The following is a 20,154-nucleotide window of genomic DNA, read 5'->3' as shown; positions in this document are numbered from 1 at the left end:
CCTGCTCTGGCCTGGTCGTGCTCCCCGTGCAGTGTTTTCCTTTCCTCCCGTTTCAGTAGTCAAGCACAAAGTGGATTAGCAAAGCCCCGTGCAGAATTAAGCAGCCCGGTGTGAAGTTATGCGGAGTTATGCGGAGCTCCGCCTGGAGGACTGGCCTGCCTTTCCCCGCAGACCTCCTCTGCTGTGCCATGCTGTGCTTTGCCGTGCCAGGGCAGCTCAGGGCCAACAAGCAGGGATGGAGACCCTGGGGTCTCCACACCACACTGGGCGAGGAGAGAAATAACTCTGGCTAAAGTTGGGAGCAGCAGGGGAAGCCGGGACAATACTTGCAAGCAGGAAGTGATCTCCCAGGGTAAACGTTTTAATGGAAGTGTAACCTGGCATTGCACAAAAAACCCAACCCAGGGCGGCTGCTGCCAGCTGGGGAGGATGCAGGGCTCAGGGAGGTGCGTGGGAGGCTGTGCTGTGCAGTGCCAGGGGCGCCCACAGCGGAGCCATGCGTGTGGAGCTGGAGGCGGCTGTGGCGCGGCCTGCCCTGAGCAGGTGGCTGAAGGTTGTCTTATTTTAGCTACAGAAATATCTCTCTAGATCCATTACTGCGAGATCTCGTTTGCAATAAACTGTATTGGCTCCCCTCTTTATACAAATTGCTGGTATGAAAGAAAATCCAGCCTATATGCATGGAGGCAGGCATGAGCTAGTGAGATCAGGTTTCCTACTGAGCTCCCGGAGGAGAAGTCAGCATTTGATTGAAGCTACACTTGGTTCTTGGTTCCCAGGGGACAGCAGCCCTGAAACACGAGAGCCCTCCCTCCTTTTTTTCCCCCTTCTCTCTCTTCTTCCTCTAAAAGCCTTTGTGCTGAAAGAGCCTCAGTAGGCACGAATCTCCCGTCTCTCACAAGACTCTGTTGCAGCCTTTGCTGACATTGTTCTGTTAGCAGTGGTTTTTACCAGGCCAGCAGATTTCTAGCTACGTATAGGCAATGAAGAGTCGATGATACTGACCTGCGAGTACATACTGGCATCTTTGGTCAGTGAATCAGATTCAGAAGTCGATTGGAGACTTATCACGTTGGTGTGAAGCACCTAACCTGCCTGGGGAGTGCTGCCCTTTGGCAGGAGTCAGGCCCAGATGGAGACGTGTTTCCAATAAAATCAGCTATTTTTCCTTTCTGGTGCCGGCTCTCAAACTGCGTATAGGTACCTAGAAAGTGTTACTCCATCTCCTATAGCCTCTTCAAGAGTTTGTGTGGGACACAAATTTCAGAGGAAGTTGCTGTGTCTTGAATTTCCCTTAAGAGACACATAATTTGGGTAATACCAGGAGTCAGACTGGGCACAGAACGGTTTCCTCGAACAGATTTATTTTTCCCTTGCTTCTGTAAAGTAAATTCCACCTCTCCTCTAGCTTTGCTGTTGATGTAAAAACAAGTAAGGGCAGGGAAGGAGGTACGAGGATTTACACTCAAATTCCAGCTGTGCCCAACAGAAGGCCCACTGAGAGTGTGCAGTGCACTCCTTTGCTGCCAGGTGGTTGTATCGTGAGCGAAGCTGGAGACGTACTTTAGGTCATTGGCATCTTTTCTTCCTTGCCTTACGATAGAAAGGGAGGAAGGTGGAAGTGCGTCTCAGCCGACCGGCTGCGCGGAGGGGCCGGGGCCGCCGCGGGTTGCGGGGTCACCGCCCAGGGCAGGGGCGGCGGAGGGGGCCCTCGGCGGGAGATTCGCTGCCACAGCAGGTCGGACCGGCGGCCCGGGGCGAGGCGGCCCGGCAGGGACTGTGGAGAGCCCGACTTTCCCGGGGAAGGGCTGCTCGGGGACGCGCCGCGGGGGCGAGCTCGCCGTGTGCCGCGGGGCGCCGCGCAGCTGCAGGCGCGGCTTTCCCCGCTACAGCGGGGTTCCCCCTCGCCCTTCCCAAAAGCCAGACCGAGAGCGGAGCTCAACTTCTGACTTGAAGGCGTTTCGTCGGGCGTGAGTGCTGACTGGAAACCCCTCTCCGCTGTGGGGAGTAGCCCCGCGGCGCTCGGGACCCCGCCGGCATCGCGTTGGCGGAGCAGCACCCCCCAGCCCCGGCCCGCAGAATCCCCCCGGAGCAGCGCGGCTCCGCCTGGCCAACCGCTGGGAACAAGCACGTTTCTGGACCCTGGGCGGGGGAGGTGGGTAGAGGGTGTTCCTTGTTTCGAGTAAACCAGCTGCAGTAGTTGATGGTAAAGCAATGAAGGCAGACACAATGCTGCTGTTGTTGGTTTGATCTCTAACTGGGGATTGTTAGTCTGGGTTTAACTCTGTGGCAAGGCGGGGTGTGGGGGGGGGAAGGCGAAGGCTGTTTACAGCCAGTGCAAATAATGTGACAGCTGTTGGAGCGCGAAAAGCCCGCGCCTCGCCGGCACTCGCACACAAAAGCTCTCGCTGCGGCCGGAGCGGCCCCGGGGCCGCCCCGCCGCTCCCGGAGGCACCGCCCGGCGCTGCGGGGCCCGGCGGGACGGCCGCGGGGCTCTGCGGAGCATCCCGGGCGACGGAGGGGCGCCCAGCATCGTCCCCCGGCCGCCCGCCGCGTCGCTTAAGCAAACGCCACTGGGCGGGGAGAAGCGTCCTCCCCCACCTCCCTCGACCCCCCTTTCCTCCTCCGCTTGATTTACAAGCGCAGAGAGGCAGCGGGAGGAGCGGCCGGCTCCGTGCCCGGCCCCGGCGCTGGGAAATCCCCCCCGGCGGCAGGTTTGCGCCGGCCCTGGTGACTTCGCGGGAGCAGCGGGAAAGGCGTCCCGGCCTCCCCGCGGGAGGAGGGGGCAGCCCCGCTCCGAGCCGCTGCTGGCCTCGGGCGCAAGGCGGTGCGGGGGCTGGCAGCCCGTCTCCCTCCCAAACACGTGTTGGCAGAGGAGAAGTTGTTATCGCTTGAGATGGCAGCATGCGACCCCCGATAACCTGGACGCGCAGGGACCCCTGGAGTAGGTCTTCAGTGTAAAACTCCTCGTGCATAAATTGCTATTTTCTGCTCAAAGCCTCTGCATCTAAGCCCCTCGGTTTACCATCTGAGCGTAGGATATAAAATGCGGTCTGTTCTTGAAGTTTGCTCCGGTACCCAGAGTGATCTCCTGGCCCTTTCAGAAGAGCCTCTGGAAAGTCAAGGGAACTTGGAGAACTGGGTTCCGGCCTATATTTGTACTTGACATAATTTCGCTACCTACGAGAATCGCTGTGTTTTATATAGTAAGTGACCTCCACATACTATTGTCTTTTTGACGACGCGGCCCTGGGGTGGAAAGCAGGTGGTAAGGGGAGATGTTTATTTCCTCCCCCCCTCCCCGTGTTAGTAATTTTGGTCGATGGGTTGTCTTTATCTATTTCTCTCCAATCAATCTATTTTTTTTTCTCTTTTGGCCTTGACTGTCCCCTTGGTCCTTTATGGATTACGCTATGCTATTAGTGGCAAAAGTACACCAGTAGTCATTCAACAATTTTAGCATCAATTCCTATAAACCGGTGTTTTATATGACATGTGCCATTTTTCTGCAAGAATACTGCTTGTGAAACTAGTTTCGCCTTGGAGCAAAGGCGGAAAGATAAACAAGCCTGCATAGCCAAAACACTTGCATAGCCAAAACACTGGCAATCGCTGCCTCCTTCCAAATCTTTTAAAGTCACGGAGCAATATTTTCAGGATTATGCTGCTGCCTCTGAGGAGGGAATGTCGCCGGCGTTAAAAAAAAAAAAAAAAGCTAATGCAAATTAGAGAAAAATAATTTTCTTTCAGCGATATGCAATGTATTAGTCACTTGTTATCATGCTTAGAGGCAGACCTCATTTGCGCGTCTGCCAACTCGTTCACATCTGCTCAGAGCTGTTCAGGGCATTTTAACCTTGGCGGTGTCGTGTCGTAGTCCCACGGATCAAGAACGAGTAATTAAAGCTCTAAGCAGCAGCAAAAAATTCATAGCCGCCCATCTGCATCGCAGTTGATTCGCTGCTTTGTTTCGGTGCGGAGCGCCGGGATGGGAAGGCAGGGCCGGCGGCGGCCTCCGTGCTGCCCTCTTCTCCGCCGGGGCACCGCCGCCACCGGCAACTTTATGTCCTTTTTTTTTTAATCCTTTTTCTTACCTTTTTTTAAAAATTACTTTTATTTTACAATTTTTCACGGAAAAACCGAGCGTGGTTGTTGGGATTCCTTTTCTCTTTCCCCGGTGTTTTCCGCACGCCGAGGCGGGCGGTGGTTGGCGCTGGCTGTGCCCACCTTGGACATTTGCCTCTAAAGGTCTGGAGAAGGTTGATGTGAGGTCGGGACACGGAGTTGCAGAGACGTTTAGTCGAGGTGCTCATAATGCAGCTTTCGTAACCGAGGGCTCGCCAGCGCTTTCCAGAAGTGCTCGGGAAAGCGTTTCCCGTTAAAGAGAAACGTTAGCGCCATAAACCCGACATAAACTTTGGGGCGAGGCTAATTTTTATGCATTGTTCAGCAGAAACCGAGCTGTTTGTTTGTTGTTGGGAGGAGAAGAGAATTAAAAAAAATAAAAAAAGGAGAAAAAAGCCCCAACTTCCCAAGCACTTTTTCTTACATGCGGCCGGCGAAGGTCCCCGTGCCCTGGCCCCGGCCCCGCCGTGGCTGTGCAGACAAAGCCCTGCGGGGAGCGAGAGGCTCCCAGGCCGGCCTTGCTAGGTAGAACGAGAGACGGAGGCACCTAACTTTAATATTTCCCTGTTGTGCGCCGGCCATTTGCTGCATAAGGCGCGGGAGCCGCCGTCCCCCGGCGGGGCTGCGGGGCTGCCGCTGCGGGGAGGGAGGGGGGGCCCTGTGGAGAAGCGGAGGGAGCCGCTCCCCATCCCTCAGCTCCGCGAAGCTGTTGCTCCGTAAATGAGGGAACCACAGGCCCTGTCAGCCGCAGTTATGCAAAATTAAGTCGTCCGTGATCAATATCTCCCAACGTCCCCGACGGATGCGTGGGGGGGCCGCCCCCGCCCAGCGTGCGGCGGCGGCTCCGCGCCGGGGAGCGGTGTGCCGGGGTGGCCGGAGGGAAACCAAGGGCGTACGTCCCATTAATCACTCCACCCCCCCTTCCCCCCGGGGGTGCGGCAGGGGCTGGGGGAAGGAAACGGGGGGGCCGTGCTCCGGTATTTCTGCAAGGATAACGTTGCGGAAGTGAGCGCAGGCCTTCGCCCAACTCTCTCTCTCGCAGGAGCGCTGGGACTTTTGTATTCGCGGGGGGGCTCCCCCCCTCCTCTCGCCTCATAAGTTTCTCGAGCTATTGGGGGTGGGGGGGGCTCGGCGGAGCCCGGCTAATGGCGAGCCCGTGGCGCTGCGCTCGCCCAGCCTCCCGCGGCCGAACAATGGGGGACGAGCGGGGGGAAGGGGCTGGCTTGGTGGTATTTTTCTTTTTTTCTTTTTTTTCTCCCCTCCCCTCTCTCTTATTCTTTCTATCCCCCTCCTGGAAAGCAAAAGCCATACGGAATAAAAGCAACAATGAAGGGCTCCCGGGATGCCGAGTGCGCGGCGGGTTAATGGGCTTGGAGGGGGGGGGGTCGCGCAGGCCTGCGCTTTTCCTTCCCCGCTCCGGGAATGCGGCCTTAAATTACCTGAAATGCACATTTCTGCCTGGCCCGCGGTGCGTGGGTGTGTGTGTGCTTGCATGTGTGTGTGTCCCTCTCCTACTGCTGCCGCTGCTCCTCCTGCGCAGCCCGGGCTCGGCTGCTGCCTGTTGTCTCTGGCAGCAGCAGCAGCAGCGGAAACCTCGCTCCCGTGCGTGTGTGTGCGCGAGTGAGTGAGTGAGTGTGTATGTCTAAAATGGCGCGGACGGCCTGGGTAGGGAGATGCCGCGGCGGGTGGGCGAAGGAGGGAGCCCGGGCTCTCGCCGGGGGGCCCCGTCTGCGCGGGGGCCCGGGGGGTTCCTGCGGCTGAGCCGGTTTGCGGCTCCCTCCCTCCCTCCTCCGCCACCGCCTCCTCCGGCAGCCTTGTTCCCGGCACGGCCGGAGCGGCGGCAGGAATCCCCCGCCCCCCCGGGGGGAGCATCCCGCCCGCCGCCGCGGTGTGCGCTGGCGGGGGGGGGAGACATCCCCCGCCCGGGGGGGGGGCGGCTCGGGGGCGGACGCCGTAGCGGCGGTGCAGGGCTGCCAGTGCGGCGGACGGGGTCGGTGTTTCCCGCGAATCTCTGGGAAATCCTTCATGCAGTGATGCCTCAAAGTTGGGTACCAGCTGCCTCACCTCTCCCCGCTGTGTGCGTGGGAGCCTTTGCAGTCTCTCCTTCGCACCCCCTTGATGTGTTTTAACCGGAGGGAGGGAAGGGGGGGGGATGGGGATGGGAGCGAGTGCCCCCGCCATGCAAAATGTCCCGTAACCTTCAGGTGTGGGCATCGCCGTGTGCTGAGGCAGCTTTGCCCCTCCGAGGCAACCTTGGCCCCCAGGGCACCCCGACGAGGTGTGTGTGGGGGTCCGGGTCTTCCCCTGGGGCTCCACGGCAGGCAGCGCCGTGCGGGCTCCGGGGGAAGGCAGCCAGGGTTATTTGAAGGATCGCCAGCCATTTTAACTTTCCCTCATTGGCCTCCTCCCCCGCCCCCTTCCCCAGTTCCTAGGCTTATCATTAATTGAAAACTTTCCCCCCCCTCTCTTTTTGGCTGCCGCCGGCGCTGAGAGCGATGCAATGATTCGCCTCGCAGCATATGGGAGAGGGGGAACGCGCCGCTGCCGCTACGGCTCTGCGACTGTCTGTGCAGGGTCCAAGGCGTGACAGGCGGCGCGGGGGGAGCGCGGGGGCCGCCGCTCCCTCGGGCCGCCTGTGCCGGAGGGGCCGCCCCCGCCGGAGCCCCCTGCGGGCGGGGGTGTCTCCGTGGGGCCGGAGCCAAGCGCAGCCCGGCGTGGCGGTGCCCGGGGCGGGGAGGATGCCCCGCTGGTGCTGGTGCGGGTGTTGGCGCTGGTTTGGCGGCCCCGGGTGCCCTCGGTCGGCTCCGCCGCGCCGTGTTTACACGGCAGAAAGTCCCGGTCGCTGTTCGACACGTGACGGTGTGGGAGCCGCGGTGAGGGGGGGACACGGGGACGACGGGGGTGGCTGCGGCAGGAGGCTTAAAAATAGACGCCGACCCCCTTGCGCTGCCTGCACGCTGCCTAAACCGAGATGCACTACTGTCGTGCATGACTCAATATGTATTTTAAATCGGTTTAGCGATCTCGCTGGCGCATTGTGCTTAGCTTTATGGTTAAATGAAATGCCACACGTCCCGGGTAAAGGTCAAACTTCTACTCTAATCCGCGGATCCGTGCGGCGGCTACTTAGTCTGCAGCTTCCTCCTCTGGTTTACAAAACGTGTCACTAGCGGTGATGCCGTGTGGAGGTTGCAAAAAATAACCCACAGTATTTTTTATTTTTTTATATATGTATGTATAAAAAGCGCAACCAAGCCTGTTCTTTAAACACTTGTCTAATATTAGATCGCTGGCTGCTTCCAGAGCTTTATACGGCGCATTGTAAACGGTGCAGCAATACCGTGTCTCTGAAGTCTCCTTTCTAGCAGTGGCACAGGTCGTTGTTTTTGTAACTCGTAAATATGTAAGTCGGAGGTACAAGATAAACGAGGTACCTAAACACATTCATAAGCATCAGCTCTGTATTTAAGCTTATAAATACCGTGCGAGCGCTGCCCTTTAAATCAAGCTCCAGATAAACGGGGCTGAGGGCTAATCGAAGTGGATCGCTACGAGTCCCCGATTGCTTTTCACTTCTCTCTCAGGGATTTTCACAAATCTAGAAATGATCCTTCCACTGGCCTGGAACCGGGCGGTGGCGGAGCGGAGGGGGGGGGGAAGTGGTGGTGATGTGGGGGAGGGATCAGAGCCGCGTAATTTATTGCATCGTTTTTAATATCCGAAAGGCCGGGTTGTTTGCCTGCCGCTCCGTCGGTGCCATCGGCGCTCGCAGAAGTCTTTTTTTATACCCCTCGCAGCCCTCCCCGCCGGCTGCCGCTGCGCTGCCGCTGCTGCTGCCGGCTCCGTGGCTTGTGCAGTGGAAACTGGCGGGCTGCCAGGCGGAGCTCGGAGGTGGAAAAGAGTAAAGGCGCCAAAAGGGAACTCGTGCGCCGCTGCAATTCTCCTCCCGCCCCGCTTCCTGGCTCGCTGCAGCCGCCGGCCCCGCCGGGCTTCCTCCAACCCCCCCCTCCTCCCTCCCCGCTGAGACTTTCACCTCACAAACTCGGTGCTGGGCACCCCGGGGTCATGGGGGGGCTGGGAAGGGAGGGGGCAAGAGGAGGCTGCTTTGGCCCGGGTGGTGATGCCATCCCCTTCCCTCTTTCCCCCGGAGGCGCGGAGAAGTGGAGGCTTCCACCTCCTCCTTCTCCCCCCTCCCCGCGGGCATCGGGTTTTTCTCGTTTCCACGCCAGGAGCGTGTTAACAAAACTTTGCTGCTGCTGGCGTCAATGGCTGCCAAAAGTCTGTTGACGTTGCGAGGGAGACCCAAACGTTTCCCTTTTTAATCAGCGCGGTGTGTGTCTGTGCCTGCCTCTGCGGCGCGGGGCCGGCGGGGCGCGGGCTGCGCGGGCCGGTGGGTGTTCCCGGCGGGGCTCGGCTCGGCTCCGCACGGCACGGCTCGGCACGCCGGGGCCCCGCTCGGCAGCACGCCGGGAGGCAGGTTAGTGCTTGCAGGCGCTTTTCACAACTGGTTTCGCACGGCGGCATCGCTGCGGAACCGCGTGTGCGTTGCGCGTCTCACTCCCGCCCCCCTCCCCCCCCTCCCCGCGCCTCCCTCCCTCCCTCCTCCGTGCATCACCGTCTATATTTAGCCGCAAATGGCTTTATCGGCCAGACACCTCCCGGAGGAAATGCCGTGCGCGCTCCGGCTGCCGAGCCCCGATCCGCGCCCCGCCGCGCAGAGCGGCGGGGGCAGCCGGGGGGGCTGCGGCGCCCCGAGGCGCGCCGACGGTGGCCCGGTGGGTGACGGGCAGGGAGGACGAGGACCAGGAGGAGGGAGGGAGGAAAAGAGAGACGTGTCCTCGGTTTCCTCCGTGCGCTGGGGCGCTCAGCCTGCCGTCGAGGTTGCATAACGGGGCCGGCTGCGCCCTCCCCCGCGGAAGCTGAGTATAAATAGGTGCGGTGCCCCCCACGCCCCCGCCGCCGTCGCTGCAGCGCGGAGGGCTCGAGGAGCTGCCGGCGTTTGGCCGAGCCGCTGAAGTCCCCTGCGAGCCAGCATCCCCGACGGGCTGCTGCCTGCGGGGAAAAGGAGGGGGGGAGGGACGGGGTGTGCGAAGAGTTAAGAGTCTGCTGCTTGTTACAATGAAATTATGGCTGGCAGTGGCGCCGCTTCTCGTTCAGCAGACCTCCACTTTTAAACAGTTCACAAGAAGTTCATCAGGGCGGCGATGATTATAACTGCACACATGAGCACCCAGGGCGGGCAGCGACAAGGGGTGGCTTTGGGGAAGGGACTGGCAGCCGTCGAGGGCGCGGGCTCTGTGCCCAGTGGCCCCCAGGGCATCCCACTACCTCCCTGCAACCTGATGGGCTTTGCCCTTGCTCGGCTGGTGGGACATGGAGCCTCCAGATTACCTGCTGTGGCTGGAGAAGCTCTCGGCCCCCTGTGCAACTTCAACCTTTCGCTATCTGCACGTGTCAGGGGATTGATGGGCTCTAATTCAGGCACTGCGCCTTATCTTAATGATACACTTCCACCGAGGAAACCAGGCCGGGCACAGGCGGCCTCTCTGAGGAGAGCGGGGCACAGGGAGCAGGGCCATGTGCCACCGAGGCCCTTCTCCGAGCTGGTGTCCCGTCCCTCACAGATAAGGCAGCGCTCGGGGTGGCTACTAACCTTACGTAAAACCCTAAATCACTCTCTCCATGCTGCTGCTGCCTCTATTGAAAACATTACGAGCGGCGCATCTGGAAACCAGTAAATCTGTCCAGAAAACGTCTTTCCAGTGAAATAGCTCCTTTTGAATGATAGTGCGCTATCCAACCTCCACGGATTTTTGTTTCCTCACAGCAATTTGTGCGGACTTCATTAGGGAAAGCTAACTGTTGTGGAGAGAGGAGTGTCAACATGCCGTTTCATTAATATACATTTGTTCCAGACGTAGAATTTTGCACAAAAGGCCTCTCTGAGGGGAGAAAAAAGTGTTGGGGAACAAGGCTTTCCTGCCGTTTCAGTTCTTAAACCTCTCTGAACGTGTGTGAAGTATTGTGTTAAAGGCCCAATCTGGGCTTCTTCCCCATTAAATGCCAAAGTGATCATTTGCATATTTTGTAGTCTGACAAAGGAAATGAGTTTGCTGGGGAAGCATGGATGCTTTGGGAGACGTTTAGGCATTAAACTCCCAGTCTAAACTCCCAGTGGTCAATCGCCCGTTACTGGTTTGTGTGTGTGTGTGTAAAAGGAGTATCATGCCTCCTGCTTAAAGGCTTCTATTTTTGTGAGAGAGGAAGAGCTGAGGGATATCCTGTGCATTAAAGGCTCCCCCTACTTATTAACCCAGCATTTAGCAGCAGGATGCAGGCTGAAGCTCAGTCAAAAGAAACGACTCAACCTCCGAAGAGCAATTAAAATCTTGCACTGAAATAAATCATGCGCCGCGATAATCCTGTTAATAAAACGCAGCTTGTCCTGACACTTCGCTCATGCAGCAAACTAGAATTTAATGCGAACGGAGGTGGCATTAGGCAAGGTAGAGGGGAGGAAAAGCCTTTCCCTCTCTGCTGCTGGACGCGAAAATGTGGTTACTTTTCACCTGCCTCTCCGGCTGCACACGGCACCGATCCTCTTGGACTGCTAATACTTCTCCAGTGAGCCCGCTAATGATTTCTTTCCCTGGAGTGAGCAGGCATCATTGAATTACTGAAAGCACTCGCAGCAGCAGCAGCAGCAGCAGCAGCAGCAGCAGCAGCTCCAATGCAGAAGCCACCAGGGCTCCGCACTTAATCAAATCAAGGGGTGGGGAGCTTGCCAACCCACTTACTATTTTTAACCCCTTTCTCCAAGTTAGTCATGTGCAGATGCTAAAGGGGAGGTTTTTATTTAGATCCCTTCTGTAGCAGTGTCTCTTCAGTTTTAAGTCCTCGCGTAAAGGCCTTATCAGCGATCAGCGTAGCGAATACACGGGGTATGTGGTTGTTCTTGCCATGCTGTCCTGCTCCTATGTGTTCCTTTGGTGAGCAAAGCACCACAGGCTTTGGTGAGCACCTGTGGGTAGTTCACATGTTCCTCCAGGCCCAAGGGGTCTCCCTCCTTGGTTCAGTCTGTGTAAGATGAGGATTTGGGGGCTGGTGTGTACTTGGCCAGCTGAGTCATTTCTCGTGGAAATGAAAGGCTGCGGAGAAACTTTTATTTGTCGATAGCCTGGAATGATTCTTAATTTTCTGGATGTGCGCTGGGGAGAAGATCCATCTCCTCTGACCTATAAATGCCCTCAATTTGCTCCTTTATTGCCGGGTATCTCCCTTAGCGGTTAACGTAGGCAGCTCACTCCCTGCACCAATCCTGCATTCATTATTAATTACCCGGAGGGAGGCTGGCTGCTCCGCCGTGGTGTTTGCACTTCCTCCTAGACAAATCTGCTCAACTTTTTTTTCTTTTCTTTTCTTTTTTTTTTTCCTAATAGAATATAAAACCGTGAAGAAAAGCGGTGATTTTTAAGAAGACGTCATGCTTTCTGCAACTCCCCTGTATGGCAACGTTCATAGTTGGATGAGCAATGAAAGGGTCCGCATGTGTGGAATTAATGAAGACAGGTAAATATTTAAGCTTCTGGCAAGTTAAACCACACTGTAATTCTGCAGAGTGAGGTTCTCGGAGTTTGCTCGCTTCCCTAGTAGTGGAGCAGATAGCTGCCACCTTGCATCGAGATCAGCCCAGCTTGGAGGGAGGGCAAGGGGAGAGAAACAAGACGTGCCCGAGAGCAGCAGAGCAGATGCTGATTTACTATTTAACAGGCAACCTGGGTCAGTGAAGTGGGGACACCCTTTAAAGGGTTTACAGCCCTTAAAGGTGCTTTTACAATTAATTTATTATTCTGTATTTATGAAAGGGATTTAAACCAAATAGTGCATGTGTTCTTGTGGGGACTCTGTGGCAGAGGGGCTCCTGCCTCAAACTCCTGCCTCCTGTCTGTGACTTTTGCGTTCCCTGCCTTTGGACCAACAGCTTGTCCTGTGAAAGAGGATCAGTAGTGGCCTTTCCATCTCCCACATGTGAATTTCTCCTCCCCTCTACCTTTTTTCCTCTTGAGTATAATTCAGTCGATGATTAAAATTACAGTCTTTAATAGTTTTCCTTGGGGTGACACAGTCACTGGCTGGTGTCCTTTTCCCTTAAATCCCAGTTTTCTGAAAAGCAGAATGATGCTGAGCAGAAGCTGCAGATACGCCTGCGGTTCTCTGTGTTGGTTTTGTGTGGTTTTAGTGTTTTTCTGTCTTCTCAGCCCCTGTTCTCACTGTTGTGTGAAAAGCCTTCAAGAAGCTGGGGAAACTTTTTGGTCTTTGCGGGGAATACTATTTGTGAACATAAGCTAAAGGAAAACGACCAAGTGTCTCACTTTGCTTTCTCACTCTTCATCCTCAATTTCCTTACAATTATTGAGGGATAATAATTTTACATGTTATTTGCAGGAAAGGTGAATCTTTTTAAAAACAAATACATTAAAATCGTATTTCTGCTCTATGGTGATGGTGTGCCTTTAAACACTTTGATTGAAAGAAGTTCTTTTGGGTAATGCTGAAACTTTCCTTCTGCTGCATGTCAGCGATTTTTATCCCTGGGATTTGAAATTTGGCACTAAGGTATATTCTTTATTGGTGATTTCTGTGATAACAAGCCCCAGTGCTGCAACACTGGTATAGCACAGATGTGCAGCTCCCTCTTTAGCATGGAATAGCTGACGTTCATATGATATTAGCATGTGTGTTTTAATTTTTTCCTCAGCAGTGTTTATGGGTGGTACATGAACAGGGTACGTTTAAAATGGGATATTCTCCCCTTGGAAAAAGAAAAGGGCAAGGGGCAAAAGAGAAGACCTTGACAAAAACCACTTGCTTTGGAAGAGGCCGCTCTGAGATGTGCTTAGTGTATTTTTGGTGTCAAAACCCTTTATGCTTATTTTCAAATGGTCCTTGCTTTTCAAAGTAGTCTCTGTGCTTGGGTACAGAGGAGGATAAATACGTTATCTCATGGTACTTCTTGAGGGGGATCAAAATATGGAGGTGTTATGATTTTGTACTGATCCGAGATGTGCAGAGCGTTTTCAAACAGTAAGTTTCTGTTTTTTAATAGGAAAATTCCAGTTAATGATGGCGATGCACCGAAAAGCAGATTGGAGTTGAGGGAAGAAAATCACCTGAATCACAGTGTGGTAAGAAGTTAAAAGCTTCATGCTGCAGATGAATCTGTGCCTGTCCTCAGCACCCCAACTCCTGCCCCTGGATATTATTATGTGATCCATTTGGAGAAATGATTAAAACAGGTTTCTGTTGCAGCTCTAGCAGGCTTGGGGACATGAGTGAAACTGGGGCTTTGTTTGTTTATCTCATTAATCTCTTGATGCTGGCTTTGTGGTGTATGTTGTTGTATGACGTCAGATTCTTAATTTTGCTGTTACAAATAATGTCATGCAGAATACTGGCACGTGTAACAAAAATAGTTAAAGTAAGCATTAAGTACATCAATGTTGCAGCAAAGTTGGTGGGTTTTTTCTTTCTTTGAGTGTACATGGGGGAAAGAAATTCGATGGTAGACCTTTCTTCATGCTGCATCCTCAGAAGTCTCACCCTGTGAAATGTGGTGGTGAGTCTTGGAGCAGAGCTGTGGCAGAGGGAGAGGTCCTGGAGGAGGAGGAGAGGCACTTCATCCTTCTCTTTCTGGTATCCATGCCACAGCCCACATGCACTTGCTCTGGCAGGGCTGGGGCTGAGAAGCCTGTTGTCGCACAGAAGTGGTGCCACTGAGCATCGTCTCTGGACCACTTCTGACTGCTTGGGTCTTCACACCTCTGTTTCTGGCTGTTGAATTTTGGATATGGAGAGATTGGTGCTGATGTTGCTCCCTAGGTTCCTGTTCTCCCATTTTCAAGTGTGACCAGCCTCTGTACATTTTCAGAACAAATACCATGTTTCTGTTGTTACTGTTTATCTTCTGAAATGCTGATCTATCTGTAGCTTGAGTGGCAGTCTTGTTAGTTAGATGTGAAAGTAACATACTTCTTGTTCTGTAAAGGTGGATGCGACTACAGCACATCGCATTGACAGTCTCGCAGCTCTGAGTATGGACAGGTCTGGCCTCATGCGAGAAGGACTCAGAGTCCCCAGTATCTATTCCAGCTTGTGCGGACTTGGCTCGGAAAAATCGCGGGATGCTACAAGTTCGATAGCCGGCCTCGGATTTACTCCTGAAAGAAATCCAGAGATACAGTTTAAGTCTAATCCCCCCGAAGCGGTAGAAAGCGCAGCTGTCTCTGGGAAAGCCCCGAACGGCTTCAGCGCTATTTACAAAACGCCACCTGGAATACAAAAAAACTCTGTCCCGACGGGGGAGACGCTGGGTTTGGACCGAGCTGCGGGTGACAGGCAGAGTCCTCTCGGTGTCAATGGTGCTAGTTACCTAAGGCTCCCCTGGGTAAACCCCTATATGGAGGGCGCAACGCCTGCCATATACCCTTTCCTTGACTCACCAAATAAGTATTCATTGAACATGTACAAGGCATTGCTACCTCAGCAGTCCACCTACAGCTTGCCACAGCACCTGGCTTACTCACCTGTATGTACGAACGGTGAACGTTTTTTATACCTGCCTCCCTCCCACTACGTCGCTCCTCACATCCCTTCGTCGCTGGCGTCGCCCATGAGGCTCTCGACTGCTTCGGCTTCACCGGCCATCCCACCTCTGGTGCACTGTCCGGATAAGAGCTTGTCGTGGAAGATGGGTGTGAGCCCAGGCACCCCTGTCGACACGCACGCCTACCCCCACATCCAGAGCAGCAAGCAGCCCCGAGTCCCTGCTGCCAAGCCGGCCCCTGCCAACATGCCGGCAGATCCCGCGCTCCTGCTGCCGCACTCGCCCCGGCCATCCCCCCGCCTCCCTCTCCCCGCCCAGGTGGGGGATGCCTACACGGATTTCCACAAACACTTCCCCAGGATCACCACCTCTCCCTCCTCCGCTGTTACTCTCCCAAAGCCCTACATGAACGTGGGTGGTGAATTTCCACCCTCTCGCCTCTCCAATGGGAAGCTTCCCAAAGGCAGCGATGCTGGTGAGGCACCTCCACCATCTGCTCCCCATGCACGGAAAGCTGGCCATGACCGGAAAGACGGCAGGTCTCCCCCACTCCTGGAAAAGCAGACCCCAACTAAAGATGTCACCGACAAACCCCTGGACTTGTCGGCGAAAGTGGTTGATGCAGAAACTGCTGGCAAGTCGGACCATGGTAAGAAAATTATGCCAACAGTGCTGGTGCATGGAAGAGCAGGAGGGGGGACTCACTTGCCTGGCAGTGACATCATTCAGAAAGAAACCATTTCTCCCGGGAACAGCTGCCCCATCTACAGGCCTGAAATTATCAGCACGGCACCATCCTCCTGGATTGTTCCTGGTCCCAGCCCCAGTGAGGAGGCTGGTAAGAATGTCCAACTGAAAAACAAGGCACTGGACTGGGCTATTCCACAGCAGCGGAGCTCCTCCTGCCCCAGGATGGGTGGCACAGAGGCAGTCGTGGGCAGTGTTTCGGGGACGGTGTCGGCGGGAGGGCGGCCGGCGTCGGCATCACCAGCTCCCAACGCCAACGCGGACTGTCCCAAGGCGGCCCGGAGCTCTGTGGAGAGCACCGCCTCGGTTATCCAGCACGTCGGGCAGCCCGTCGCCACCCCTGCAAAACAGAGCAATAAGGTGGCCAAATCCTGTGGCCAGGAAGCCAGCTTCAAGGCGAGTGAGACTGCCCTGGCCTCCAGCCCCATCTTCCTGCCACCCAACGAGGCGTTTCGCTCTCCACCTCTGCCCTACCCCAGGAGTTACCTCCCGTACCCGGTGCCAGAAGGGATAGCCATCAGCCCTCTCACCCTCCATGGGAAAGGACATGTGTATCCACATCCTGTCTTGCTGCCCAACGGCAGCCTTTACCCCACCCACCTTGCTCCCAAACCTGGCCTCCCCTACAGCCTGCCAGCAGGGCGGGGGGAGTTCATGACCTACCAGAACGCACTGGAAATGGGGATGGTGCACCCCATGCTGCTGCAGCATTCAGCTCTGGAGATCAATAAGGAGGAGAAGCCAGAAAGGAGGTCACGGTCTCACGAGAGGGTCCGATACGAGGACCCGTCTCTGCGGGGTCGGCTGCCAGAGCTCCTGGAGAGTGGTGGGAAAATGCATTTCGAAATGCCCAGTGACAAGAGCATGAAATTGCACCAGAGTTCTGGCCATAATAAAAACTCGACAAAAAGCGACAAACACCTCTTCCCAGATCTTCTCCGAGACGAGCAAGAGGCTAAAAGTGAAGCAAACATAACGAAAGCCAGCTTTGCCACGGAAAGCAGTAATCAGACTAATGACCCTACAAAGCACAAGGTAGAGCAGGCGCCGCAGCACAGAGATTTTATTGTAATGAGAGAGGAGTTTGGAAGAAATAACGATCTTCATGAAACCTATAATTTCAAGCAGGCCCAGAGTTCATCAGTGTTCGGCTTAAGGAAAGAAGATTTGTCTGTGAGCCAGCCTAAAGAGAGAGTGGCGGTCCAACCGTCACCCGTTTTCTTGGAAGGCGCTCACGAGAGTGATGCTCCAGCTCTGCCTTTTGGCAAGGTGCAGGAGGACGCGAAGCCATTCTGCATGGGGACTGCGCCACCGAGCATCGACACCAACCAGACCTATACCAAAGACGGAGCCGACGATGCAGAATCTGCCGATGGCAAAATACTGAAGCCCAAGCCGTCTAAGTTGGCCAAGAGGATCGCAAACTCTGCCGGTTATGTAGGTGATCGATTCAAGTGCGTGACGACCGAACTGTACGCCGACTCCAGCCAGCTCAGCCGGGAGCAGCGGGCGTTGCAGGTGAGTCCGCGTGGTCCAACAACTGCCGCGCTTTTTGTCATTATTTCTCTGTTGCGAGTCACGGTTGAGTTTTAAAGTTGAGAGAAGCAATGCAGGTGGGAGAAAAACAAAAGTTTTTTTTGTTAGGAGCATACTCTCCGGAAACGGTTTTAAATAGCAAAGTAAGTCTGTTAATGAGAGCGAGGCGATGTAAAGAATAGTATGTGTGGCTTTTAGGTATGTACGGGCTAATAAGCTTTTAAGGGCTTTTACTGAGATCTGATAAAAATGTTAATGCACGTTAATGAAATGTTTGTGCAGTTACGAGGGGAGTCGGACAGGCATGCATGTTACCTTGGCGCTAGCAATGGCTGTAATTTCTCAGCTGGCCTGTAGTGCCAGCTAGCAAAGCATACCCAGAAGTTGTGATTAGTATGCCAAATGTGCCATTTGATGGAGAGGAGTCGCAGTCATGTATTAGCGGGTCTCAGGCAACTTTTGCGCCAAGCGAACGCGTAGGAAAGAGTAGGAGCGGTATTGAGGTTGATGCTGAGGGATGATAGACAGATATTGTGTAGGAATATTCTTAGGGTGTTTTACTTTTAATGAAGGGATGAGTTAAGCCAAATTGTTTTGCATTGTTAAGAAAAGAATTGGTTTATGCTTATAAAAATGGATGAAATTATCTAAATGATCCATTGAGTGCCCATTTTAATTACATAGATGGAAGGATTACAAGAGGACAGTATTTTATGTCTACCTGCTGCTTACTGTGAGGTCAGTTCTTCAAATTTTTATTACTAGACTCTTACATAAACCTTTGAGTTAAATTTCATTTCCAAATACACAAAGGGAAGTTTGTGGGCCATGGTCGTCTTTATTCATTGTACAGTTTTGTGTTGTTGTTTTTTTTATTTTATTTTATTTCTTTTTGTTTTTGTCTCTTTTTACCTCCAAAATGGAATGTTTTTGTTTTATATACAATATACATTTATATATAATCTTTTATATATATATACTTATATATGAAAGAATTGTGTGGCTATTTGCTTATAAGATGCTAGAACACTGTTTTATGAGTCAGGTGTGTTAAACTCCTACCCTTAGCTATCTATCTGAAACCTTTGGTTTTGAGTCAGTTTTTCTTTGGAAATGCTTTCATGTAAGGTAAGGTAAATGAAGTAGTTTTTATTGCAAGACTTTTTTTTCATATCAATTCTCTTTCTAGCGTGCAATGATGCGCTTCTCAGAGTTGGAGATGAAAGAGAGAGAAGGCCAAACAGCTACCAAAGACTCAGAGGTCTGCAGATTCAGCCAGGCAGACTGGGAAAACTTGAAAGGAAACAGTGAAAAGAAGCCAAAGTCTGTCGCTCTGGAAGATGCCATTGCTGACCAAAATGACAATGACAGATGTAAGCGAATTTAGATGGCTTTCTGAAGCGTGTATGTGTCTCTGTGCCGTGGCAGCTTGCAGGAAAGCAAGCAAATCTGTGTGTTCTCATGGTGTTGCTGGTGAAAGTCACTGGCCTTGACCTCAGCAGGTGCACAGCTACCACAGCTGGTGCCTTCTGTGCTTTGTTTTGGGGTTTGCAAGTAACTGGTTACCGCTGTACCTGCGTTTCAGGAGATAGTTAACTAAGTTACTGCCATAAAGAGATCCTCCTTTTAATTGGTGTGGTACCACATCAGCCAGTGAAAGCAGAGGTCCAAGGTTATATTTTAGATACAGAAAGGAGATGGGGGAAGAGAGAGAGGCAAGAAGGAGTTCAGCTTTCTGAAGTTGCAGCAACACTGGGAGATGCCAATATTGTAGCTTTCAGGCAAATCAAGGAGGGAGGACAGAAGAGTGATGGGGAGTGGGAAAGGACATTATCTGCTAGGCTGGCTTATCCATGAAAGCTGGTGGTAACAACCTCAAATGATGAGAAGCTGGTTTGCCTGGGTGTTTTCTGGCTGCAGTGGCTGGGGGAGGTGCATGTGGCACAGGTTCTTGCAGGCAGGCAGAGTCTGTGAAATTCCCCATGGGGTTGGCAGTTCCCTCTAGGCTGTGGCAGGGTGTCAGAGGACTATGGAAAATGCAACATCCTAAAAGTAAGATAAACTCAAATAAATAAATAAATAAATAAATGGTATTAGGGGATTTTTTACTCTATGCAGGAAAAATCACTTCTGTTTTGTTTGAACTCTTGGTGACCATGTGGCTTCCATCAGTTTCTACAATTTTTTTTTGCTTTACCTATGTATTTAAGGAATGGATCAGTTCCTCCTGTTGCTGCTTTGTTTTGAACAACTCAAAAAAAAAAATCTATGTTGAAAGCATTGAAAAACAAGAGGAAACACACTGGAGACTGCACCATGCATGTGTGTGTGCACTGTGTAACTCAGTGGTTAAATGTGCTCTTCGGTAGGTGGAGATTCATGAGTAGGGCTAGTAGAAAATTCTGTTCAGGCAATTTAATAACTTTGAATTATTGTTCTGGTCTTTGGTTAATACTTTTGGTGGAGAGCATGCTGGTCAATCGTACTTGCTCAGTTGCTCACCTAAATCAAGTTACTGTGGTGTTGCTGTCTCTGGAATAACGGCCTCAACAGAAATCAGCCTGGCAAAATAGCAAGGGAAAGTTTTCATTGTGGAACTGGAGAGGGTACCAGGGTGGGGAGGGGCAGACTGAGCCCCTGGAGAAGCTGAGTGGCCTTTCCCTTCTCTAAGCTATACCAAGGGAGCCTTGGAGAGGAAGGCACAGCTGCCTTTGTGGTCCCCGTGTTAAAGCTGAGAGCTGGGCAGGCTGCTGCCCTAGCTCCTCCCCTCACCACGGTCTTCCTTGCCCCTCAGAGGACTTGGGATGCCCTGGTGATGTCCTCTGTTAAATTCCACCCTGGATGTGCTGGAAAGCTAGAAGAGCAGCAGCAGCAGCAGTCTTGCTGGTTAGTTCTGGCTGCAGGGCAAGATGGGTTCAGCAAGGAGGGGGATGGTGGGCTGAGGGGTTGAGGGATGGATGCAGGGAAGAGGGAAGGCTTGCTCTGGGGCATGGATGTGCTGCTTGGGACGTGGGGAGGTCGGTGGGGGGCTGTGGAGAGGAAGAGTATTAAAGCATCATTGTGTGCCAAAACACCATCCCCCCATCCTTACAAAAGGCTGATGATATGGTTTGTCTGTAAATTCATTTATTGAGGTCTCCGGC

At 53.5% G+C, this 20,154-nt stretch overlaps 1 protein-coding gene across 7 annotated transcripts in view; it reads left to right on the top strand.

Annotated features, from left to right (window-relative positions):
• BCOR (BCL6 corepressor) overlaps positions 1-20,154 on the top strand; it is a 59,765-nt gene that overhangs the window by 7,744 nt on the left and 31,867 nt on the right. For 4 of the 7 annotated variants that reach the window (XM_027689021.1, XM_027689020.1, XM_027689015.1 and 1 more), the window contains exons 2-6: positions 11,565-11,694; positions 13,232-13,310; positions 14,171-16,993; positions 17,696-17,749; positions 18,201-18,384. In XM_027689021.1, coding sequence (XP_027544822.1) covers positions 11,609-11,694; positions 13,232-13,310; positions 14,171-16,993; positions 17,696-17,749; positions 18,201-18,384 — 3,226 coding nt within the window. In that variant the 5' untranslated portion in view covers positions 11,565-11,608. Of the gene's footprint in view, positions 1-9,394; positions 10,898-11,564; positions 11,695-13,231; positions 13,311-14,170; positions 16,994-17,695; positions 17,750-18,200; positions 18,385-20,154 lie in introns of those variants that run through there. The other 3 variants (XM_027689022.1, XM_027689019.1, XM_027689018.1) reach the window with 2 other exon arrangements.

The sequence above is a fragment of the Neopelma chrysocephalum genome, unplaced genomic scaffold (assembly GCF_003984885.1).
Source record: "Neopelma chrysocephalum unplaced genomic scaffold, ASM398488v2 Primary Assembly neopelma1_76, whole genome shotgun sequence".
In the NCBI taxonomy this organism is placed as follows: Eukaryota; Metazoa; Chordata; class Aves; order Passeriformes; family Pipridae; genus Neopelma; species Neopelma chrysocephalum.
The sequence above is the reverse complement of the archived record's forward strand: the minus strand, read 5'-3'. Positions and strand labels throughout refer to the sequence as shown.